General features: G+C 44.7%; 1 protein-coding gene across 1 annotated transcript in view; it reads left to right on the top strand.

Annotated features, from left to right (window-relative positions):
• OC90 (otoconin 90) overlaps nt 1-24,240 on the top strand; it is a 70,257-nt gene extending 46,017 nt beyond the window's left edge. Inside the window, exons 11-13 of the mRNA XM_044293684.1 lie at nt 21,449-21,623; nt 22,896-23,002; nt 23,924-24,240. Coding sequence (XP_044149619.1) covers nt 21,449-21,623; nt 22,896-23,002; nt 23,924-24,240 — 599 coding nt within the window. The remainder of the gene's footprint in view (nt 1-21,448; nt 21,624-22,895; nt 23,003-23,923) is intronic.
• Nucleotides 24,241-26,418: the final 2,178 nt, after the last annotated feature.

Below are 26,418 nucleotides of genomic sequence, written 5' to 3'. Positions count from 1 at the left end.
GCCAGCCAGCCCTGTGATGTCACAGCTCTATAAATAGCCTCAGCCATCTTGGATTCAGCCATTTTCCAGTGTACTTAGTGCAGGGAGAGACGTCAGCAGCCGCTAGGAACAGTGCTAGGAAAGACTTCATTGTGCTGAAAAAACGATTTCCAAGTTCAGGGAAAAATTATTCTAGGTGTAGAGAAAGGATAGGGAGAAATTATTCTGCTGCTTTTAGGTTTGCAATAGATGATACCTCTGTAATTCCAGCAAACCTTGCTTGTAATTGGGGTGTAAGTGCTGTGTGATACAGCCATTAACAGGGTTCAGTCGGGGAGGTTACAGCCTCGGTAATAGGAACAATCCTATTACACCTCGCTGCACTGACTGCCGATCCAAATTGCCATTATACAGCTCTGTAAATCCAGCAAACCTTTCTTATTATTGGGGTGCAAGTGCGGTGTGATACAGCCATTAACAGGGTTTATTACTAGAAAAATGTGTATGTCTTATTTGCCGTTCAGCGGTGCAGTTATGTTCTAAAGCCTTTTTTGGGGTGTATTAGTGAAAAAAAAGACTTATTAGCCTCTGTGCGGTGAAGTGACAAAATTACAGCCTTTTTTTGGGTGTATTAGTGGGAAAAAAAGTATTATTTGCTACGGTTATTTTATAAAGTGAGATGCTTGGCAAATGCATTTTGTACAAAACCATTTGGGCCCGTCTGCCAAACGCCAAGGCGATCTCTGTAAGACGGGAACCTAACACAAAATACTACTAAGTGTTGGTTCCACATGCATGCTGGGTCCACTCTGCCTTTTAAAATTTTTGGTGCCAAAATAAGTGTAGCATTAGCACTTGAATATTTTTTGTGACTATGGCATTATTGTACTTTATTTGGTTTGCAGAGTGCTGTTGCATTGTCTTTTTTCTCTATGTTTTTAGCCATGGCAGCGCGCACCTGCGCATTGGGATGTGCTGACTAACCCCCTTTTTGTTTGCAGATTTACAGAGCTGGAGGTGTGGCACTCCTGATTAGCCTGTCTGCCCCATAGGCTGATTTTAATTAGTTTCAGTATAAAGCTGTGGCCTGCTCTACCTGCATTCATTGGAAGCCGCCTGGCACCAGGAGAGGTATGGAGTGGGCTCGGCATGCATGTTGGTACCTGCATCCATTGGAAGTAATGGAGGCCATTATGGCTCCAAAAATGGTAAAAGGCAGAGTGGACCCAGCATGCATGTGGAACCAACGCTTCCTGAACTTTATGGCGACAACGGGAAGAACATACGCCCTGCATGGCACACGTGTTCAATCTGGTTGTCAAGCGGTTCCTGAAGTCTTCCACCCATCTGCAAGACATCCTAAAAATGGCCAGGAAACTTTGCATGCACTTCAGCCACTCGTACACCACCAAGCACACCCTTCTTGAGCTGCAGCGGCAGAACAGCATCCCCTAACGTTTCCACCCATTGGAATTCCACCCTCCATATGTTGGAACGACTATACGAAGCGAGAAAGGCCATCAACGATTTCTTGATGATACAGGTGAACATAGGTACTCCCCTGTGTAACTTCAATGTTAGTCAGTGGTAGCTCATGCGTGACACCTGCCATTTGCTCAGGCCCTTTGAGGACATTATTTGTCAGTCGCCAGGACTATGGGATGAACAACGTCATTCCACTGCTTTATATCCTAGAACAGATGCTGGTAAATCTGGCTGGTCATGGGACTAGAGATGTGGTGCCTATATCTCACAGCACATGAGCCCTGTGGGGGCTGAACTGGAGGAGGAGGAGGACATTGGAGCACAAGCAATGTGTAGTGAAATGGGTAGTTTTTTTACACAGGTGACAGGAGAGGAGGAGCAGGAGCAGCCGGAGGAGCAAAAGGGAGATGAGGAAGACGAGGCAGAGGACCCAGACACACCGTGGCAGCATGCAGTGGAGATGGAGGCAGGGAGTCTCTCCAAGTCACTTGCACAAATGGCCCGATGCATGCTGACTTGCTTGGGTAGTGACAGCCGAATTGTCACCATTCGGCATAGGGATGTCTTCTGGCTCTCCACCTTGTTGGACTCTTGCTACCAGTCCAAAATGGGGGCCTTTTTACACCAGCTGAGAGAGAGAGAGAGTGGACAAACTGAACTTCTACAGGGAGTGCAGAATTATTAGGCAAGTTGTAGTTTTGAGGATTAATTTTATTATTGAACAACAACCATGTTCTCAATGAACCCAAAAAACTCATTAATATCAAAGCTGAATATTTTTGGAAGTAGTTTTTAGTTTGTTTTTAGTTTTAGCTATTTTAGGGGGATATCTGTGTGTGCAGGTGACTATTACTGTGCATAATTATTAGGCAACTTAACAAAAAACAAATATATACCCATTTCAATTATTTATTTTTACCAGTGAAACCAATATAACATCTCAACATTCACAAATATACATTTCTGACATTCAAAAACAAAACAAAAACAAATCAGTGACCAATATAGCCACCTTTTTTTGCAAGGACACTCAAAAGCCTGCCATCCATGGATTCTGTCAGTGTTTTGATCTGTTCACCATCAACATTGCGTGCAGGAGCAACCACAGCCTCCCAGACACTGTTCAGAGAGGTGTACTGTTTTCCCTCCTTGTAAATCTCACATTTGATGATGGACCACAGGTTCTCAATGGGGTTCAGATCAGGTGAACAAGGAGGCCATGTCATTAGATTTTCTTCTTTTATACCCTTTCTTGCCAGCCACGCTGTGGAGTACTTGGACGCGTGTGATGGAGCATTGTCCTGCATGAAAACCATGTTTTTCTTGAAGGATGCAGACTTCTTCCTGTACCACTGCTTGAAGAAGGTGTCTTCCAGAAACTGGCAATTGGACTGGGAGTTGAGCTTGACTCCATCCTCAACCCGAAAAGGCCCCACAAGCTCATCTTTGATGATACCAGCCCAAACCAGTACTTCACCTCCACCTTGCTGGCGTCTGAGTCGGACTGGAGCTCTCTGCCCTCTACCAGTCCAGCCACGGGCCCATCCATCTGGCCCATCAAGACTCACTCTCATTTCATCAGTCCATAAAACCTTTGAAAAATCAGTCTTGAGATATTTTTTGGCCCAGTCTTCACGTTTCAGCTTGTGTGTCTTGTTCAGTGGTGGTCATCTTTCAGCCTTTCTAACCTTGGCCATGTCTCTGAGTATTGCACACCTTGTGCTTTTGGGCACTCCAGTGATGTTGCAGCTCTGAAATATGGCCAAACTGGTGGCAAGTGGCATCTTGGCAGCTGCACGCTTGACTTTTCTCAGTTCATGGGCAGTTATTTTGCGCCTTGGTTTTTCCACACGCTTCTTGCGACCCTGTTGACTATTTTGAATCTAACGTTTGATTGTTCGATGATCACGCTTCAGAAGCTTTGCAATTTTAAGAGTGCTGCATCCCTCTGCAAGATATCTCACTATTTTTGACTTTTCAGAGCCTGTCAAGTCCTTCTTTTGACCCATTTTGCCAAAGGAAAGGAAGTTGCCTAATAATTATGCACACCTGATATAGGGTGTTGATGTCATTAGACCACACCCCTTCTCATTACAGAGATGCACATCACCTAATATGCTTAATTGGTAGTAGGCTTTCGAGCCTATACAGCTTGGAGTAAGACAACATGCATAAAGAGGATGATGTGGTCAAAATACTCATTTGCCTAATAATTCTGCACTCCCTCTATAGAGACATCCTATGTAGTCAGTTAGCCGCTGCCTATGTGCGCCAATGCCCATCCTCTCGCAGGTCTGACCGGGGGGCCCTCTGCGCTCATGTTCCACCGCCATGGCTGCTTAGGAGCAGTACGAGCTCCATCAGCAGCAACTTGAGTCTAGAGTCGCTGATGAGCAGCTTTCTTTACCCGCCTAGTGAAGAAACTACTCACCAGCAGCACTTGGAGCAGAACCTGAACCAGCAGGTGGTGGCATACTTGGACAGCACCCTGCCACCCCACATTGAAGATCCGCTGGACTACTTCGCAGCCAAAATGTATTTGTGGCCGCAACTGGAAAAGCTGTCCTGCCCAGACAGTAGTGTGGCATCAGAGCGGGTGTTTAGTGCGGCGGGGCCATAGTTACCCCCAGGAGAACTCGCCTGCCCACCCAAAATGTGGAGAAACTAACCTTTGTCAAGATGAATCAGGTGTGGATCAGCAAGGATTTTGAAACACCCATGCCTGATGCATCAGAGTAGATCATCCATGGTGCCACACCAACACTTTGACAAAAGAGACCGGTTTCTTCTGGCTACCTGCCTCAGATACTATTCACACACAAGAAAAAACACAAGCGCTCACCACGGTATAGCCCGGTCCGCTAAACCACTTAGCTCATCAATTGGAAAAAGCAAACAAGTGACCAGCTATGTACCATAAATACACACAATTTAATCAAAATACATAACAAATACTCACAATAAAATAATGGCCTAAAAAGACATAATCCCAGTCCCTCTATTCCTATATGTGCGGAGCTCTCGCACTAATAATAGGAATCAATAGTAATGTCCGTATCGATCTTTAAACATTCAAACTTATAGATTAAAGCTTGAAACTATTAACCCTGTGATGGGTTTAATTCACCCTGTCCTGCAGGGAAGCAAGTCAATCAATCAGGTTTTTAAATCCACATTTCTTATGCGAGTGTCACTTACATAGGCAGACAACGCTGCTTCTATGATTTGAAGTTCTGTTTCCCACTAGATGTTACTTGTCGATGTTACCGACCTTTTGTCTTTGCTGGGACTTGCTGTCCTTCGGCTAGCGGTGTTGTCTCACTTGTGGACCTCTCGTCATGTGCATGCGGAGTGGTAGCTGGAAAACGCCAAAACTACTTTATGGCAATCACTCATGTGAATCCAGAGAATAATAGGTCCTCCTGTTGTTGTTTCCTTTATACCGGTAGACTTGAAAGATATCGCTATCGGAACTTTTACCAGACGCGTTTCAAAACGAAAAAAAGGTTTCTTCCTCAGTGGTATAAATTCGTGAATGAGGGACTGGATCAAACTTTTAATTTGGATAATCCTCTTAAAACATGTACCGGATCTTGCTTTACCGGTATCTATGATCAAACTCTGGGACTGGATCATGTCTAATATATAGCCATTCAGATTATGCGTTTTTATGTTACATATAAATTATTTAGTTATATTATTATATACAGCATACAATATAGTGTTACATAATAAAACAAACTAATATACAGTACAGACCAAAAGTTTGGACGCACCTTCTCATTCAAAGAGTTTTCTTTATTTTCATGACTATGAAAATTGTAGATTCGCACTGAAGGCATCAAAACTATGAATTAACACATGTTGGTAAGGCGGATTAGTCATTTGTGGGAGGGGCGGACGCTCTTCATATACGAGCCACACCCTCACTCCTGGGGGCGTGTTCTCAGGTGCACTCACTCCCCGGCGGGTGTTCTCAGGTGCACTCACTCCCCGGCGGGTGTTCTCAGGTGCACTCACTCCCCGGCGGGTGTTCTCAGGTGCACTCACTCCCCGGCGGGTGTTCTCAGGTGCACTCACTCCTGGGGGCGTGTTCTCAGGTGCACTCACTCCCCGGAGGGTGTTCTCAGGTGCACTCACTCCCCGGCGGGTGTTCTCAGGTGCACTCACTCCCCGGCGGGTGTTCTCAGGTGCACTCACTCCCCGGCGGGGTGTTCTCAGGTGCACTCACTCTTGGGGGCGTGTTCTCAGGTGCACTCACTCCTGGGGGCGTGTTCTCAGGTGCACTCACTCCTGGGGGCGTGTTCTCAGGTGCACTCACTCCTGGGGGCGTGTTCTCAGGTGCACTCACTCCCCGGCGGGTGTTTTCAGGTGCACAGCTGCCGCTGGGTGTCATTAGCAGACTAGCTTCTCTGGTGGTAGGAGTCTTTCTTTGCAGCATGGAGCTCGTTATTTTGCTCTCTGCTACCGTAGCATGCACGCGCCATTCTACGTAAGTAGGTTGGGCCGGGGCCGTCTCTCTTGGCCGGTCGGAACCGACTTTGCTAGCGAACGGGAGGCTTCGCCTCAGAATCTGCTACCTCAGGTTTGCTCGTTGGGGCCTAAATACTTCTATTTCTTTTCACCTTTGTTTGTTGGTAATAGGAGTTGGTTCCTATAAATCTTACAAGTTTCACTTCGCTTTGTTCGTCTCGTATGAAAAGTTACTTCAGCCGGTTTGCTGTAAGGGAAGAGTTACCCGGGCTGCACGTGACATCCTGTTTGGAGATCGGACGCAGCATTTATTGTTTAGGCCTCTTGCTGTAGCTGTTCTTTGCCACGTGTCTCCCCCCACCCCCGCTACCACCATCTTTAGACTTCACGTATTTCACTGCTCCATGTACTTAAAAACCCTGCCGCACTTTCATGCTCCGCTGTTATCCTGAGCGGCATTTACACTTTCGGCTTTTATTTCATGTCTTATGCTGCATCCGCACGTCCTTACTGTCCTGCACTTTCCTACTCTTGGTTCGTATTCACTCAGATTGGTCTCACATTCAAGCTCACGTCACCTGTTGGTTGTTACATCTCATTCCGTTCCCAGCCGACGGCCGGATCCGTATTACACACCTGTTATTACATGTTGTATACTCAGCTTACAGCCATAGCTGCTACTGTTACTCCGTTTTCATGCTCTGGACACACCACCCTGGTGTTCACATCTTGCTCCACTCACAATCAGAGCTGCGTTCATGTGTCGACTGGTATACCATGTTTTCTCTGCTCACTGTGAGAGCTGTGTTTTCACGTCCGCTGTCACAACATGTTCTTATTAGGCTTGTTTCAGAGCTGCATTCACGTTCACTGTTACATCATGTTTATGCTCCACTCACATTTAGAGCTGCTATTCTACCAATTTCATTCTGCCACACTCAGAGGTGCATTCACACTACGCTGTCAAATCATTTTTTGCACTCAACCCACGACCAGAGTTGCATTCATACGTCTATCGGTATATCATGTTTGCTCTACTCGCACCCAGAGCTGCGTTCGCACGTCCTATGCTACTACAGGTTCTTTCCAGGCCCATTTCAAGAACTGCATTGACGTCGCTATTACATCTATGTTATGCTCCGTTCACAACCAGAGCTGCTGTTATACCAAATTTCATGCTCTGCTTATACCCAGAGTTGTGTTCACACTTCTACGGCTACACCAGGTGGTATACCCCACTCACCAAAGCCGCTTTCCATGTCTGCTGTCACATCAAGTTAATATTCCATTCACATCCAAAGCTGCGTCCGCATGTCTGCTTTTACATCTTGTCCTATACTCCATTTACTACTAGAGCTGCGTTCACGTGTCTGCCTTCACATCACGTCAATACTCTGCTCACTTTCAGATTGCATTTATACGTCTGCTTTATACCATGCTTTTCATGCGCTACCCATACTCGGAGCTGCGCCCATACCATGTTTTTCAGATACCACTCGCATCCAAAGCTGCATTCACCCATTTGTTGTTACATCATGTGTTGTACTCTGCTCCCACTCAAAGCTGCATTCTCCTGTTCATTGCTACGTCATGGTTTTACTCAATAATCTCACCGGGGCAGTCTGCACCCACCGCTCTGGTACCTCTCTCCTAACAGACACAACTGCGTTCTTTTCAGGCTTACGTTCCTTTCCTCGGTGGTCTGTCACATTCCATAGGCCTACTTTTCCGTTCACCTCAGGGAGAATTTTAATTTTTTTTTGGATGTTCTATAATCCTGGTTCATATTCACTCCTTTTACTTCTGGTTCGTATTCACTCAGATTGGTCTCCTGCCCCAGTTCACCAAACAGCTCCTCAGCGGAGGTCAGTGGGACAATAGGAGTAAGTTTCCTGCTATGTTTTCACAAGCTGTTCATTTGTTTGTCACGATAAGAGACTTCTCTTAGCGAACTTGCATCGCCTCAGGCTCTTGTTTTTCTCCCATCTCTGTTTCAATTTCATGTTTACGTTTTATGGTTCGCGGTGGTTAGTGTTATATGTACGCACGTGCTTCGGATTTCTAATGTCTATATTTCCAACGCCTGTTGGCAGTTATGTTCCTTAGGCCACCTTCTAGCCAATCCAATCATTCAAGCCTCTGCATATCCCATCAGATCCGGCTTACGTTTTAATTACTTATCGTCACCGAACGTTCATCCCCTCTGGCTTCGGGGGCCCTATGACTGACCGCCTCATGGCTTCCAGGGCCAATGACCGTTTTCATGTTTTGTTTTTGTTTGTAGTGGTACAACATGGTTGTAGGCTGGTTAGTGTTCCAGGTTTGCTGTTGAGGTGGTTCATAAGTTGTTTTATAAAAAAAAAAAAAATAATCATAAGAGCTGATCTTCGCTTATAGACCTGCACGATTGGCACCGACACTTGTAGTTCGCCCGGCCATCTGATACTTTTTTCCGCCATAAGAGACTCGCACGCAGGGTCCCGCCATAAGAGACTCGCACGCATGGCTCCCGCCATAAGAGACTCGCACGCATGGCTTCCCGCCATAAGAGACTCGCACGCATGGCTCCCGCCATAAGAGGCTCGCACGCATGGCTCCCGCCATAAGAGGCTCGCACGCATGGCTCCCGCCATAAGAGACTCGCACGCATGGCTCCCGCCATAAGAGACTCGCACGCATGGCTCCCGCCATAAGAGACTCGCACGCATGGCTCCCGCCATAAGAGACTCGCTGGAGTGGCTCCTGGCTTAGAGGATTTCACAATTGTCATCGACATTGGTAGGTCATACGGCCATCTGATACTATTTTCCATGGCACACCTTTCAGAAGTTTTCTTTTGGTCATTTATATTTTACAGATTAGTACTTGCGGTTCATTTCAGCCTCATTTCATTAAGAAGCTTTACCCCATGTCTTTGTCTTTCTAGGTTATCGAGTCCCGGTTGATTACTAAACCTGTCGGGTTAAGCCCCAATCTTTTCCCCAGCCGTCCTCAATTCTTAAGGTTCGCTGCCCAGCCCCATGGGCCCCTGGTGGTTGCTTCGGCCCCATGGCTTCAGGGGTCCGACCAATGGCTGTCTGTCCACCTGTGCAGCTATGCTTTTGGTTTTGAATGGCTCACATCTTTACCTGCTTGCCAGCTCATGTTATTTTAGGTTTCATTTTAATTAATGTCCGTTATTATCTCCATTTTCTGTCACATTTCCCTTCGTATTTTCAGGTCATGCAGTTGGGGGTCACCTTCCACGTCGGTCAGGTCTTGTTTCTAATGATATTTCGCTTTGCATGTTGTTCAGGCCACGTAGTTTATCTTGGGTATCGCCTGCCACATCGGTCAGGCTCATGGTTTATTTTCACCTGCACCTTATTCAGGTCACTTATTATAGTTATAATTTCTTGGAAAAAATATAAAAATAAAAAAATTGGCCCCATGGCTTCGGGGGCCCGATGACAGCTTCGGGGGCCCGATGACCGCTTCGGCCCCATGGCCTCGGGGGCCCGATGACCGATTCGGCCCCATGGCCTCGGGGGCCCGATGACCGCTTCGGCCCCATGGCCTCGGGGGCCCGATGACCGCTTTGGCCCCATGGACTCGGGGGCCCGATGACCGCTTCGGCCCCATGGCTTCGGGGGCCCGATGACCGCTTCGGCCCCATGGCTTCGGGGGCCCGATGACTGTTTTCAGTCCTGCTGGGCTGATTGCCTGGTTGGTTGTCCATCTGTGCAGATTTGGCCCGTATGTATCACATACATATCTGCTTCCCTAAATTCCTAATAATCCATGTTGATCGCTCACTTTATGTTTTGACCACAAACTGGTCTGGTTCGCCCTACAGCATCATTGTCATGTCTTACGCAGATATTTCGTCTTGCTTTAATTGTTCATGCTTCGTTCAGGTCCTGCCAGAGGAGGAACAAGTAGTAATTCCCTCTAGCATTTCAGTCTCTGACCGTAGTCGATCATATCTTGTCAACCAGGTCCCCGCGCAAAGTCATTGCCTTTTTACCACGACCAGGAATTCATTTTCGCAGGTAGCTTTATTGCAATTGCATTCCCTCACTCATGGGAGGGCATAGACAACATTTTGTATATTATGGCTTCATAGCTTCTTGCCGCACTAACCTCAGACTCCCTACAACCACGTTGAATCGGGTTTTGGACAAGGTCCAGCATTTCCTCACGGTAGAAGATTCAGATAGTAGGTCGGTCTTCACATCTCAAGAATTAAAACAATTCTCAGGGGCACACAGTAGAACAACGCGCGGACCACGGCTAGCAGATAGCTGTTGTCTGGGGAACTATTCAAGGATTCTCTTCCTATCTACATAGTTCTTTTTGGCCCTCATTCCTGCCTAGTCTATGCAGTTAGGTTTCAGTCCCACGATCTCCTGAGGGTATGGCATTGCCAGTACTCGCACTAGAACCAAAACTTTACAAGGTTCAGTTGGTTTTCATCATCCATTTAGCAACGTATTCCCAGTCCTCCATTCCGCTTCGGGCAGTATCCGCAATATTGAGCATTATGTCTCTGACCTTGTCATCCACAAGATGGGTTGTAGGTCTCCTTCTGGTCTTGCCTCATAAACCCTGAATTTTCGCTCTAGATCCCTGACGCCTTGCAATTGGCTTGGGGATTAGTTTGCACATGCCATTAGAGTTCCTTTTCTACCCTACTTGGCTTGGTTTTTGCCCACTTATAGGCCTACCCAGGATCATGGCTTAGGGCACACAACAAGCCATTTAGTCAAGGTAGCTAAGACACGCCTAGCTGGGTTAGGTTGTTCCCGTGGTTTCTCTCCCTAGGGTTCTTCGGATATCTCTTGGCCGTAGCCATGACCACAAGTGGAATTATATACATAACAAAAAAGTGTGAAACAACAGAAAATATGTCATATTCTAGGTTCTTCAAAGTAGCCACCTTTTGCTTTGATTACTGCTTTGCACACTCTTGGCATTCTCTTGATGAGCTTCAAGAGGTAGTCATCTGAAATGGTTTTCACTTCACAGGTGTGCCCTGTCAGGTTTAATAAGTGGGATTTCTTGCCTTATAAATGGGGTTGGGACCATCAGTTGCGTTGTGGAGAAGTCAGGTGGATACACAGCTGATAGTCCTACTGAATAGACTGTTAGAATTTGGATTATGGCAAGAAAAAAGCAGCTAAGTAAAGAAAAACGAGTGGCCATCATTACTTTTAGAAATGAAGGTCAGTCAGTCCGAAAAATTGGGAAAACTTTGAAAGTGTCCCCAAGTGCAGTCACAAAAACCATCAAGCGCTACAAAGAAACTGGCTCACATGCGGACCGCCCAAGGAAAGGAAGACGAAGAGTCACCTCTGCTGCGGAGGATAAGTTCATCCGAGTCACCAGCCTCAGAAATCGCAGGTTAACAGCAGCTCAGATTAGAGACCAGGTCAATGCCACACAGAGTTCTAGCAGCAGACACATCTCTAGAACAACTGTTAAGAGGAGACTGTGTGAATCAGGCCTTCATAGTAGAATATCTGCTAGGAAACCACTGCTAAGGACAGGCAACAAGCAGAAGAGACTTGTTTGGGCTAAAGAACACAAGGAATGGACATTAGACCAGTGGAAATCTGTGCTTTGGTCTGATGAGTCCAAATTTGAGATCTTTGGTTCCAACCACGTGTCTTTGTGCGACGCAGAAAAGGTGAACGGATGGACTCTACATGCCTGGTTCCCACCGTGAAGCATGGAGGAGGAGGTGTGATGGTGTGGGGGTGCTTTGCTGGTGACACTGTTGGGGATTTATTCAAAATTGAAGACATACTGAACCAGCATGGCTACCACAGCATCTTGCAGCGGCATGCTATTCCATCCGGTTTGCGTTTAGTTGGACCATCATGTATTTTTCAACAGGACAATGACCCCAAACACACCTCCAGGCTGTGTAAGGGCTATTTGACCATGAAGGAGAGTGATTGGGTGCTGCGCCAGATGACCTGGCCTCCACAGTCACCGGACCTGAACCCAATCGAGATGGTTTGGGGTGAGCTGGACCGCAGAGTGAAGGCAAAAGGGCCAACAAGTGCTAAGCATCTCTGGGAACTCCTTCAAGACTGTTGGAAGACCATTTCAGGTGACTACCTCTTGAAGCTCATCAAGAGAATGCCAAGAGTGTGCAAAGCAGTGATCAAAGCAAAAGGTGGCTACTTTGAAGAACCTAGAATGTGTCATATTTTCAGTTGTTTCACACTTTTTTGTTATGTATATAATTCCACGTGTCAATTCATAGTTTTGATGCCTTCAGTGTGAATCTACAATTTTCATAGTCATGAAAATAAAGAAAACTCTTTGAATGAGAAGGTGTGTCCAAACTTTTGGTCTGTACTGTACATAAAACAAAAAAGAAGAAAATATATCTACAATATTTTCCACATAGCATTCTGGGGCTATAAGCACACTAATATACAGAACCAACGTTCCATATTCTAAACTATCCATATTCAAGTAACCTCATCCACACAAGCTAAATATTCCATAAAGATGTATCTATACAAACAGGATACTGGTGTTCAAGGGCCGGTGGGAGAGCACAGACAATGTCTATGCTAATAAAAAACAGCAACAACATTGTGTGAAGCTCTACCACCGGTCCACTATAAAAAAGCCAAAGATTTTCATTTCTGAATTCAATCTCCAAGGTAACTTCGACCCTGTCATATATCATTCTGGATTCACTTGACATTTTAGCCATGAAATCCCCTCCTCTCCAGTCCTTTTTTACTGTCAGAAGCGCTGCATATTTTAATCCCGACGGATTGCTTGCGTGATGAATTCTGAAATGATTTGATACAGAGTGATTCTCATACCCTTTTCTAATATTATTTATATGTTCCGATATTCTAATTTTCAGGGTTCTGCATGTGCGACCTATATACGGTTTTGAACACGGACATTCAAAAATATAAATTACCGCTTCTGTATAACAGGTTAACATCTCTTTTATTTCCCATTTAAATGTATTCGTTCTTGACTTTATTGATGTTGCTTTTTCAAATTGTGTCACCTTGCAGTTACTGCACAGGCCACACCTGTAGAAACCTTTTAAATTTTCCCACGGGGTAATCATAGATTTCTCTCTCTCTTTCTTTACAGTCGGGGCTACTTGTAGTCCCAGACTAGGGCCCTAGTATACACTATTGGGGCTTTCTTTGGAAGGGTTGCTGCCAGTATTTTATCTTCTGAGAAATAAATGCCAGTATTTATTTATGATCTTTGAGATTTTTTTATATTCCTCATTAAATGGCAAAATCAATTTTTATAAATTCTCCATATTTATTTTTTCCCTCTCCTGGAAGAAGGTACTTCTATCAAGTCTTTTTACCTGATTTAACGAATTGTCCATTAAACTGGATGGATATTTTTTTTTCCCAAAAAATGCATTTTTATAGATTCTGCTTCCTTCTTGAATTGGTCATCATACGTACAATTTATTTTCAGTCTCCGAAACTGGCTGAAAGGTACATTTAAAAGCCACCGAGTCAGATGGCAACTTGACCTCACAACAGTTTTTTGCAACATCTTTATAATAAGTGTTGCACACATATAAGTCTTTAACTTCTATGTTGATGTCTAAAAACTGGATTATATGTTCACTTATATTAGATGTAAATTTTAAATTTACACAATTTTTGTTAAAATCCTCAATAAACTTTCCCAATTCCTCCTGTGTGTTTTTCCATACTAATATAATGTCGTCTATATAGCACCGCCATAGCACCAGATCCGTCCCCAGCTTAGGTGTGATCACTTCCTGTTCCCAGGCCGCCAAAAATAAATTGGCATAGCGGGGACGAATATGGTTCCCATGGCGGTACCAGTCGTCTGCAAATAATATTTTGATTTAAACCAAAAATAATTATTGGTCAATATATATTCTATACCACCCAATAAAAATTGTATTTATTCATTTTTTAGATAATTTTTTGGGGCCAACATTTTTAACATTGCCTGTAGGCCCTATTGATTATCTATACACGTATACAAAGAGCCTACATCCATCATGGCTATAATCCACCCAGGTTGATACGTTGAATCCTCAAAATGTTTTACCACCATTGTTGTATCCTTCAAGTAGGATGGGATTTCTTTCACATAACGCTGCAAGAATTAATCCAGATAATGCAACAAATTACAGTTTAAGGAAAGGATTCCAGAGACTATTGGTCTACCTGGAGGGTTTACAGGGTCTTTATGTATCTTGGGGGTACAATAGAATATAGGTCATTTTTTTTGCTGTCCCCATAATAAGATCATATTCACTTTTATTTATAATATCCTTTTCTTTGGCACCTATACAGATTTCTCCTAATTGTACCTCAAATTTTTTTAATGGGTCTGTTGGTAATATTTGGTAAGTATTTGTGTCTGACAATTGTCTTAGACACTCCTCCTCATATTTGACCTTATCTAAAATAACTATAGCCCCACCCTTATCTGCGGGGTGTATAGTTATTCCCTAATTCTGTTGAAAATATTTCAGGGCCTAAATCTCCTCCTGTTAAATTACCATTATTTTTCTTTAGCATTTTTAACTTTCTTATCTCCGTTTCCACTGCCCCCTTAAAGGCCAAAATTTCCTTCCCCATCTCCTGTTTTGGGTATATTTTTTATTTTAACTTTACATCCACAGGATGATAACTTGATATACCTTGATTTTGTTGCACCATCGGATTTTTTATAAAATACTTTTTGCAGCATAATTTGTTTATATATTTATCTATGCCTATGTACACCTCCAATTTTTTCAGAGGCGCACTTGGTGCAAATTTTAAACCCCTAGTTAATAATTTCTGTTGATCCTCATTCAGCTCAGTAGAACTTAAGTTGATGATATTGTGTCCGCTACTTTCCAAACGTTTATTCTTGTCCTTTCGTCTGTGTCTTCCCCTTCATGTTGTCTTTTTTTCCCCAATATCAGTGTTCCATGTGTCTGCACATATAGGAATAGAGGGACTGGGATTATGTCTTTTTAGGCAATTATTTTATTGAAAGTATTTATGTATTTTTATTAAATTGTGTGTATTTATGGTACATAGCTGGTCACTTGTTTGCTTTGACTATTCTGATGCTGCCACACATCTAAGGCCAAGTGCTCCTTCTTACACCCACCATCGTCAGCGGGTATTGTTATTGCCACCCACTTTGTCACCGGGTCACTCTGTGGTCTCCTAATGCTGCTGCCACCTCCACACTCTGTCATTATGCCACTCTGTGGTCTCCTCATGCTGATGTCACCTTGCCATTCTGTGGTCTCATCATGCTGATGTCACTTTGCCACTCTGTGGTCTCCTCATAATGATGTCACCTTGCCACTCTGTGGTCTCCTCATGATGCTGCTGCGGCCACCTCCACATTATGTCATTGTGCCACTCTGTGGCCTCCTCATGCTGCTGCCAACTCACAACTCTGTCTTTAGGCCACTCTGTGGCCTCCTCATGCCGCTGCCACCTGCACACTGTCACCTTGCCGTTCTGTGGTCTTCTTATGCTGCTGCCAACTCACAACTCTGTCTCTGTGCCACTCTGTGGTCTCCTCATGCTGCTGCTATCTCAACACTATGTCACTGGGCCACTCTGTGTGGAGGTTGCAGCAGCATGAGGAGACCACAGAGTGGCAAGGTGACATCAGCATGAGGAGACCCTCATGCTGCTGATACCTTAACACTATGTCACCTTGCCACTCTGTGGTCTCCTCATGCTGCTGCCACCTGCACACTATGTCACCTTGCCACTCTGTGGTCTCCTTATGCAGCTCACAACTCTGTCACTGGGCCACGTTGTTGTCTCCTCATGCTGCTGCCACCTCACCACTATGTCACTGGGCCACTCTGTGGTCTCCTCATGCTGCTGATACCTCAATACTATGTCACTGGGCCACTCTATGGTCTCCTCATGCTGCTACCTCACCACTATGTCACTGGGCCACTCTGTGGTCTCCTCATGCTGCTGCCACCTCCACACTATGTCACCTTGCCACTCTGTCGTTTCTTTATGCAGCTGCCAACTCACAACTCTGTCACTGGGCAACTCTATGGTCTCCTCATGCTGCTGCCACCTCACCACAATGTCACTGGGCCACTCGGTGGTCTCCTCATGCTGCTTCCACCTCACCACTATGTCACTGGGGCACTATTTTGTCTTTTTGGCCTGGTTGACATAATTTATTTGACCCTTCTTCTGATCTGTCAGAAGGAAGGAAAAATGAGAAGCAAAACAGATCTATGTAGCAGCTGTAAGGCCTGTATGGTCCCATCAGAATTGGCTTATGATTTGGTAGCCAAAAGCAGGAGTGGGTACAAAACACAGAAGATATGCAAATAACCATTTACATGTTATCTCTGTTTTGGATCCACTCCTATTTTTTTGGGCTTCAGCAATACTGATGGATTACTGACCAAATGCTGACTGTTAGTTATTCATCTTGATTGTAAGTGGTAATAGACTCGATAAGAGCACGCCACTGATGTCCAGCATGCTATAATGATGATGCTGCCAATAGTAGACATATAGTATGAATTATGGAGGCTAGCTCAGTTTAGAATGTTTTATGTTCTTATAGCTCCAGAGTAGTAGAAATTAACACCCACCCCGCACGCTGTAGAGGCGCTGCCTGTAGGAGTTATCTCATAATAAGTATATACGCTGCCGATGCTAATGGCGGGTTTACACGTGCCAATTGTCGGGCAGATTATCGGGGACGAATGTTCCTGCGAACGCTCTTTTCCGACAATCTGCCCATCTAAAGGTGTAGCCGACCACCCGATGAACTAGCGAAACGCTTTAAACAGTCGTTCGTGCAGGCATCTAAATGATCTTTTCTGGACAGCAGATCTTGGGACTGTTACCCTGGTTAATTCTTGTAAGTAACATGGGGGTAACACTATGGATTCCTACAGTCCACATCTTTACATTGATTTCTCTGCCTCTCTCTCTCTGAGTTTCTAACCAGCTGTGATGAAGGTGCCCACAGGGGTCAGCAGATGTCTGCTTCACTACATCAGGCTCCTCCAGCACAGTACAGTCTAGTGTAGATTCCTCCATGGCAAAATATTTCCATGGGGTAAGGAACGGCAGGGCTCAGTAAAGGTGACTGAAGGACACGAGGACATTCCAGTCTCTGAAAGAGCTGCTTCCCTGAGGACAGAGTGTCTTACAGTAGCAGTTAATTAGACTCTGCCTGGGAATCTCTCAGATACTTAGTTGAGTGCAGTAATTGGGCTCTTAATTGCTGTAAAGATATAAACGCTCTAATACCAGATACAGCAGCGAGATCCGATGAAGTGCTTCTCGGGGAAATGTACGGCTTAGAGCTCAGAGTCTTTCCAGGGACTTCTGGAGGTCTCAGAGGTCTATTGGAAGTGACAGGGAATGGTATGACCCCACCATACTGGGGGCAGATGAGCCGTACATCACACTATCTCCAGGGATAGACAGAATGGAAATCCAGGATTTTATCAGGTCATAGCCTAGCCCTCGGCACTGGAGCTGCCTCCCATAGGAACTGATTATAGCGGTGTCATATCATATAGCATAGAGAAGAAAATGGATGAATGTCATGGAAAGCGTATAACGGCCACAGCAGATAACAGCAGGATATGAAGAAGTTGATTTAAAAGGAGTACAAGGCGTTAAAATATAGGGGGTTACACAGAAGTCAGAACTTACTTAAAGTTAATGTTTGTCTGTCTTAATAAATGATATAATTCTGGCTACAGGCAGCCACTACTAGAGGGCGCTAAATGATTATGGTGGTATGCAGCAAGAATTAAACGCAATGGCAGTTGTATTTTTTTTTCACGCATCAGTTCTGCGTTGCGTGAAAAACGCAGCAAGTTCTATATTTTGTGTTTTTCACGCAGCCCCGGCCCCATAGAAGTGAATGGGACTTCAGTGAAAAACGCATCGCATCCGGAAGCAAGTGCGGGTGCAATGCGTTTTTCACTGATGGTTGCTAGGAGACGTTGTTTGTAAACCTTCTGCATCAAAACGCATTGCACCCGCGCGGAAAAAACTGAACTGAATGCAATTGCAGACAAAACTGATTGAACTTGCGAGCAAAATTGTGCGAGTTTTACTGAACGCATCCTGACACAATTCGTATTGTTCGTGTGAAAGAGGTCTTAGGAGTCCAGTTTGTTGTCCTATATATATATATATATATATATATATATATATATATATATATATATATATATACACAGTCATGTGAAAAAATTAGGACACCCTTTGAAAGCATGTGGTTTTTTGTAACATTTTTAATAAAAGGTTATTTCATCTCCGTTTCAACAATACAGAGAGATTAAAGTAATCCAACTAAACAAAGAAAACTGAAGAAAAGTCTTTTCAAGATCTTCTGTAAATGTCATTCTACAAAAATGCCTATTCTAACTGAGGAAAAAGATAGGACACCCTCACATGTATTCCCTCTTAAATTGGCTCAGATCTCACACAGGTATATCACACCAGGTGCACATAATTAGTAGATCGTTACTCTGCATGTTGAATGAGGCTTGCCCTATTTAAACCTCAGACATTTAGTTTGGTGTGCTCCTGACTGTTGAAGTGAGAGTGAGCACCATGGTGAGAGCAAAAGAGCTGTCAGAGGACTTCAGAAAAAAGATTGTAGCAGCCTATGAGTCTGGGAAGGGATTTAAAAAGATCTCAAAAGATTTTGAAATCAGCCATTCCACTGTCCGGAAGATAGTCTACAAGTGGAGGGCTTTCAAAACAACTGCCAACATGCCCAGGACTGGTCGCCCCAGCAAGTTCACCCCAAGAGCAGACCGCAAGATGCTAAAAGAGGTCTCCAAAAACCCTAAAGTGTCATCTCGAGAACTACAGCAGGCTCTGGCTACTGTTGATGTAGAAGTACATGCCTCTACAATCAGAAAAAGACTGTACAAGTTTAACTTGCATGGGAGGTGTGCAAGGAGGAAACCTTTGCTTTCCAAGAGAAACATCGAGGCCAGACTGACATTTGCCAGAGATAAAGTTGACAAAGACCAGGACTTCTGGAATAATGTTCTTTGGACAGATGAGTCCAAAATTGAATTATTTGGACACAACAGCAGAGGACATGTTTGGCGTAAACCAAACACAGCATTCCAAGAAAAGAACCTCATACCAACTGTGAAGCATGGAGGTGGAAGTGTCATGGTTTGGGGCTGCTTTGCTGCAGCAGGACCTGGTCAGCTCACCATCATAGAATCCACGATGAATTCTACTGTGTATCAGAAGGTGCTTGAAGAACATGTGAGACCATCAGTTAGAAAATTAAAGCTGAAGCGGAACTGGACCATGCAACATGACAATGACCCAAAACATACTAGTAAATCAACCAAAGATTGGCTGAAAAAGAAGAAATGGAGAGTCCTGGAATGGCCAAGTCAAAGTCCAGATTTGAATCCCATTGAGATGCTGTGGGGTGACTTGAAAAGGGCTGTACGTGCAAGAAACCCCTCAAACATCTCACAGCTGAAAAAGTTCTGCATTGAGGAGTGGGGTAAAATTTCCTCAGACCGATGTCGAAGACTGGTAGATGGCTACAAGAACCGTCTCACTGCAGTTATTTCAGCCAAAGGAGGTAACACTCGCTATTAGGGGCAAGGGTGTCCTATCTTTTTCCTCAGTTAGAATAGGCATTTTTGTAGAATGACATTTACAGAAGATCTTGAAAAGACTTTTCTTCAGTTTTCTTTGTTTAGTCGGATTACTTTAATCTCTCTGTATTGTTGAAACGGAGATGAAATAACCTTTTATTAAAAATGTTACAAAAAACCACATGCTTTCAAAGGGTGTCCTAATTTTTTCACATGACTGTATATATATATATATATATATATATATATATATATATATATAATTGTGCATACAGAGATAAGCGTCACAGATAACCACCCACTGGACTCCTAACTGCACTAGTGAATCTTCTCCTACGAAACTATGCATCAATCTTCTCATCTTCTCCTGCTGTGTACCATGCGGCCTTCAGATCAGACACCATGTACAATATGATGTAAGCTCCAAGACAAATGTTTTGCCACCCCCAAGATAACAGTTCTACATAGGATCTCTGCCTGCCATACAAGTGATTGCAGCGCATTTACATCTAGTGACTGACAGATTCCCTTACTTTCCCTTTTTTTCTCCATCCAGACCCAGACCACCATGATAACTTCTTCCAACAATGACTTGTCTCTGCACATACCCCCGATCCCTCTCTCAGTGCCCCCTACACAGTAATAGTACCACACAAATTATTAGTACTTCCACTTCCTCTTTTGTGCACATAACAGTGGTAGCTGCCCCCATTGTGTCCCCACAGTGACAATTCCTCTTTTATCCCTCCCCAAGTAATAAGTCCCCTTTGGGCCTCCTTAAAGGGGTTTTCTGGTTTCTATACCGTATATATTAATGACCTATTCTCGTGAGAGGTCATTAATATCATCAAATCACTGTAGGAATGACACCCAGCACCCATACCAATCATCTGTTAGGTGCTGCCTCCAGAAACATTACAGTGGATGGAGCCTTGAACAGCTGATAGGTGGTGGTGCCGGGTGTTGGACCCCACCGATCTGATATCAATGACATAGCCTCAGGAACACAGAAACTGGAAAAATCCTTTTAGTTAATAATGCCCACTTTGTGTTCCCCCCACAGTAATAATGCCCCCTTTTTGCCCCACAGTACTAGTACCCTCTGCACAGTAATAATACACCCTTTGTGCTCTTCATAATACTTGCTGACCTATTATGCTCTCCAAATAATCCCCCTTTGTGTCCCCCTCAGGAGTAATAGTACCCCACTTGTTTGTTTTCCTAGTAATACTGCTTCGTCTTGTGCCTACAAAAATAATAAAATGTATTGCTTGAAGGGATTCTGTCATTAGGTTTGGGGCTATAGAGATACGGACATGCACAGCTAGATCGCCGCTAGCATGTCCGCAATATATGTGTCCTATAGGGCTGTGTGGTTTAAATTTCTTTAAAAAAGGATTTTATAGATATGTAAATGAGTGTTGAATGTGTCCAAGGGGCTGTACTAACCTTCCTGGAGCCCAGCCGTGCCCAGCCATGCCCGCCTGTAAAGGAGCCCAGCACCGCCTATGTCTCCTCCTTTCATCAACGATAGATAGCCGTAATCTCATGATGCGCGAGCTCGCCCATGCGCAATTCTTTCCCTGAGGCTGATGCCAGCACAGGGAAGGAACACTATACCAACACTGCACATGCGCGAGCTTGCGCTTCGCGAGATTACTGCTATCTATCGCTGATGAAAGGAGGAGACATAGGCGGTGCTGGGCTCCTTTACAGACGGGCATGGCTGGGCACAAGTAAGGTTAGTACAGCCCCTTGGACACATTCAACACTCATTTACATATCTATACAATTCCGCTCACTGCCTCATTCCCCGGAGTAGTCGATGCATGGAGGCAAGCCCTGGGCCGGCTGGCAGGAAGAAATGATGTTTTCTCCTTTTTCTCTAAGTCTGTGACAGATTTCACTTTCAACGTGTAAAGGAAGATGGGAATGTGAAGAGCAACTTACCTCTGCTGGGGGAGATGCTGTACTGCCTGACAGGACGCTGCCCGGAGGAGTTTGAGTCATACGGCTGCTACTGTGGACAAGAAGGGACTGGGAACCCCAAAGACGTACTGGACAGGTACGGCACGGGCATCCAGTAAAGGTGGCACAGAAGTGGCCCGCCATGATTACAGGCCAGTTTCCTTTCCATAAAATGAGTCACTTTACTTGTACTGATCTTAAAGGGATTGTCTCAGTATAGATCACTAGGATCTGCCAATCATGTCTGATTGCTGAAGGTCCAATGGTGACCAATACTGATCTCTCATTATGTGGGCAGGCCCTCCCAGGTGCAGTGTGACATCAGTGCTCTCTGCTATGAGCCGATCAGTTGTCACCCCTGCCGCTCCTGCAGAGAATCTGCAGCTGCAACCCCCTCCTCCCCCTCTACCATTTACTGCTTTACACTAGATGGATTTTTTTGGCGACTGAGGAGAACTGTGAGCATTTACAGAAATTCTGCAGGTAGGAAAAAGCGGAGGCTGCAGACTGCTGGAATTAAAGTACAACACTACTGCCCAAAACCATGAGTGTCGAGATTGCGCTGGACAAAAACAAATGCTTGAACCGGTTTTTGTCCAGCCGAATCCTAGCACTCATGTCGGAGACAGGAGAGATCTCCACCGAGTTCCATTATAGTCCATGGGTTTTGGTGGGGAAAGGCAGTATCAAGCTATACCGGATAGGATGAACTCTGGCAGGCTGTTCCTCTGCCAGAACAGCCTGCAGGATGGTTTTAACGCTAGTGTGAAACTATGTCCGTATGCTATGAAGGGAAGCCCTAGGTTTGGAAGATTTTTCTTTTCGCCTCTTGTCCAGCTGTATGTATGAGTGACAATGCTTTGAATTAAACATAATTACAAATTGACAAGAAAACCAGTTGAGGGAATGAGCAGTAAAATTAAAGAGATCTTGAAAATGGAGAGGAATGACCACCAGTAAGGCTACATTTCTGGGCTGGTGATTACAGCTGATCACTAGAGGTTGGAGAAGCTGGACTTTGATTTTCCTGCAGCGCCACCACAGGAGAAATGAAGCATTACACAGTGTCCATTCACATCAACATGTTGTCTGTGTAATGCAGGACAGGACAGGTCCTCCAGAGCCAGAGACCCTCTTAATATTTGCCCTCCTCTCTGGCCAAGAGATAAAGGTCCACCCCATTATTAACTTCAATAATAGGGTATGTAAACTGGACAACTCCTTTAAGCCTTATTTGCAGGATACTGCAGAACTCTTAATAATGTATTGGTCATGGTTTATATGACGCATTACTTCATATTGTACCGGATGCATATCACATTGCACATTGTGCCACCTTACTCCAGTTCTCTTCTGTTCCTGCCATTAGCTGCTGTTTCTCCCACCAATGCTGTATAGAGCATCTGAAGAAGCTCGGCTGTGCACCGGACAGGAACATCAGGTCAGAAGTCGTGTGCGTGGACCACAAGCCAACATGTAAGAAAGTCGCTTCTTCTAAAACTGCATAATATGCTCTTTTGTTAAAGGGGTTATTCCCACCAAAATTATTTACACCTATCCTCAGGATAAATGATAAATATCAGATTGCGACGTGTCTGACTGTGGAGACCCTGAGGACCAGGGGTCCTTGACATCCTTCTGTGCATTGAGCAGTAATCATTACTCCCCTCTATTCAATTTTATAGCACTGACAGAACAATGTATGTATCACTGGCCATGATGGCCTAGGTGCCAAGAGCTTCCACCCCCCGATCCCACACTTTGTGCTTAAACCTGTGGGAGTGCAGGTTGCCTAGCTTATACCATTACTCTGGTCTATGTCTACTGTTTGAGGGTTCACAGATTTTAATACTAGAGTTTAAACTGTATTGATTCATACAATGAATATCAATGTACTGTAGTTTTATGACATCAATCACATCTAACGAGAAGACGCCATGGACTGAACAGATAGCTAGCTATCTTACAGGCCGAAGCAATAGAGGCGATAAGAGCCCCCAAATATCTCCTGCTGCCAAAGCAAATTCCGCTTTCAGAACGCAATGTCAGAGAGGTGACCCCTTTACTAGGTAATCCCTGTTGGATGACAAACTGAAGACAACCAGCAGAGGTTCTCTATGGACTCCTATTTAGCAGTGATGTAAGGGTGCATTACCTTCTCTGGCCTGAGGACCACATCTAAATTGCACTATTTCCAAGGACCACAGCAGAAGAAATTTAGTATTACATGGCATCTGTTCAAATGAGGTCCTCTAGAACGGGAGACACTTTTATTGGTTCTCTGCTCTGGCTAACATAGACCGGGGCTGTATGATGACCATATTTCCTAAAGGGGCATATGGGCAGGTGTTTAGGACTATGACTCCTGCTAACGTATGGTTATTCCCCCTATCACAGGTGTGGGATGGAGCATTTGTGACAAGCTTGTGTGCACCTGTGACAAAGCGGCTGCTGAATGCATGGCGGCAGCACCATTCAACGGCACCATGAGATCACTGAACAGGAGGCAGTGCCAGGGGGCTCCACTGTTGTGCAGGAACCCAGGTAGCGGGGATAATCCGGAACGGGCCATGGGGCCACAGTCAGACAGCTCAAGCTCAGAAGAGAGCAGTGAAGAACACAGCCCTATGAGGGATATAATGAGACCCGGGGACTCTGGGTCACTCGTGCCAAGAGGAGGAAGACGGACACGCTCTGTACTTTTTGGGAATTAGTTCGGGAAATGGAAAGTACATGTTTGTGTTAGGAATGTTAAAGGGGAATTCCACCATCATGTATCATCTAAAAAGACTGATGATAATGTTAGAAGGATTCTGTGAGATAGGCCGATTTCTGCTGCATTTTGTAGAGCCCTAAAGCCCCTGATCAGATTTCCATGGACTTCACCACTTAATGGTGCTCTGTCAGGCCATACCAGGGTTTCCAAGAACCAAAACGAAGCCTAAATAGATATCACAATCCCTTAGTCTTGGGTCCCTCGGTTGTCCAAACTTACATATACCCACTGGTGACCTCTTGTAATGGGTCACTACGATGTGGAATTCCCCTTTAAGGGCAGCGGCTGATAGTTTTTTGCTTTTGTGTCCTGATGTTAACAGATCCTGTCTGTTCTCTAAACTTGGTCAACCCTATAGGCACCTGTGGATCCAAATGACCATCCACATCAGCACTCACACATATATCTACAGAATGTGACCATTGATGTGGATGGTGATCTTGATCCATATAAATATCTCTATGAGGAGGCTGAACAAGTTAGTAAGAACTGTCACGAGGGCGTCAGTAAATTCATGGGAACTAAAAAGGAATATTCTACCATGTACAGTAAATGGCCTTTCATATATTCATTCGTATAGAAGTAAAGTTATCCTTTAACAGGATATTAGTGACTCCTCCATGGGTGGAGTTAGTTATACATATATTGCTACTGCTCGGGGCTTGTGAGTAATAGGGGGCGGGTCAGTGACAACCCCTGAAGGAGTAGATAGATGTTTATGGTAGATTTTATGAACTAGTTTTAGATGGTGGCACATGACTAACCTAACAAAGTGGAGGTGAAGATATAGGGGCTACAGCGGCAGACATGTTAAATGGGCTAAATGCCCAGAAGGCCTGTGGCCAATAGCCATCAGGAAATTCACTGATAAACCAGGCACTATGTCTTGCAGGGCTAGCTCAGCTACATGTAATAAAACCCTTTCACTTTTGGTTCCTGCACACAACCGTGGTTTTGGTCCGCATCAGATCTGCTTTTTTTGCAGATCAGATGTGGACCCATTTACCTCAAAGGGGCAGCAAAATATTTGAACAGCACACCCGTTCCACGGCCCTGAAAAAATAAATAGAACATGTCATATTCTTGTCCATTTTGCGGACAAGGATAGGACATATGTAAAGGAGTGAAAAAAAATGGCTGTGGACTCAGCTGGTATCGGTGTTCTGTGGACCACAAAAACGACTATGGCAGTGTGCATGAACCCTTAGTGATCCATGGCTTCATTCTGCAGAAAAAGTTATTTTGATCCATATGCAAATGAGCAGCTAAGTGCACTGAGGGTGGACCCAAGCCACTCTGTGCACCCTTGCCCCTCCCTTTCCTTGATAGGGCCAGACGAGATGACTATGCAGGAACCTGGTCCTATCAATCAAGGATATTGAGAGGCTAGTAGAGGAAGCAGGAGGAACAAGGGTGCATAGAGTGACTTGGGCCCGCCCTTGGTGCACTTAACTGCTCATTTGCATATGAATCAAAAGTACTTTTTCTACAGAATGAAGCAACGGATTGCTAAGTAAAAGGTATCCTTAGGCCTCTTTCACACGGGCGTCAGTTTTTTTTTGCCCGGATAAGAGCCGGGTGCGTTGCGGGAAAATGCGCGATTTTTTCTGCGCGAGTGCAAAACATTGTCATGCGTTGCACTCGCGTGAGAAAAATCACGCATGTTTGGTACCCAAACCCGAACTTCTTCATAGAAGTTCGGGCTTGGGATTGGTGTTCTGAAGATTGTATTATTTCCCTCTACAACATGGTTATAAGGGAAAATAATAGCATTCTGAATACAGAATGCATAGTAAACCAGCGCTAGAGGGGTTAAAAAATAATAATTATTTATTTAACTCACCTTAGTCCACTTGCTCGCGAAGCCCGGCATCTCCTTGTGTCTCCTCTGCGCTGAAGTTGAACAGGACCTGGGGTGAGCTGCTCCATTAAATATCGGTTAAGGACCTTCGATGACGTCACTCTGGTCATCACATGGTACGTCACATGATCTTTTACCATGGTGATTCACCATGGTAAAAGACCATGTGATGACCGGAGTGACGTCATCGAAGGTCCTTAACCGATATTTAATGGAGCAGCTCACCCCAGGTCCTGTTCAACTTCAGCGCAGAGG

This window comes from Bufo gargarizans, chromosome 5 (genome assembly GCF_014858855.1).
Source record: "Bufo gargarizans isolate SCDJY-AF-19 chromosome 5, ASM1485885v1, whole genome shotgun sequence".
Lineage (NCBI taxonomy): Eukaryota > Metazoa > Chordata > Amphibia > Anura > Bufonidae > Bufo > Bufo gargarizans.
The sequence above is the reverse complement of the archived record's forward strand: the minus strand, read 5'-3'. Positions and strand labels throughout refer to the sequence as shown.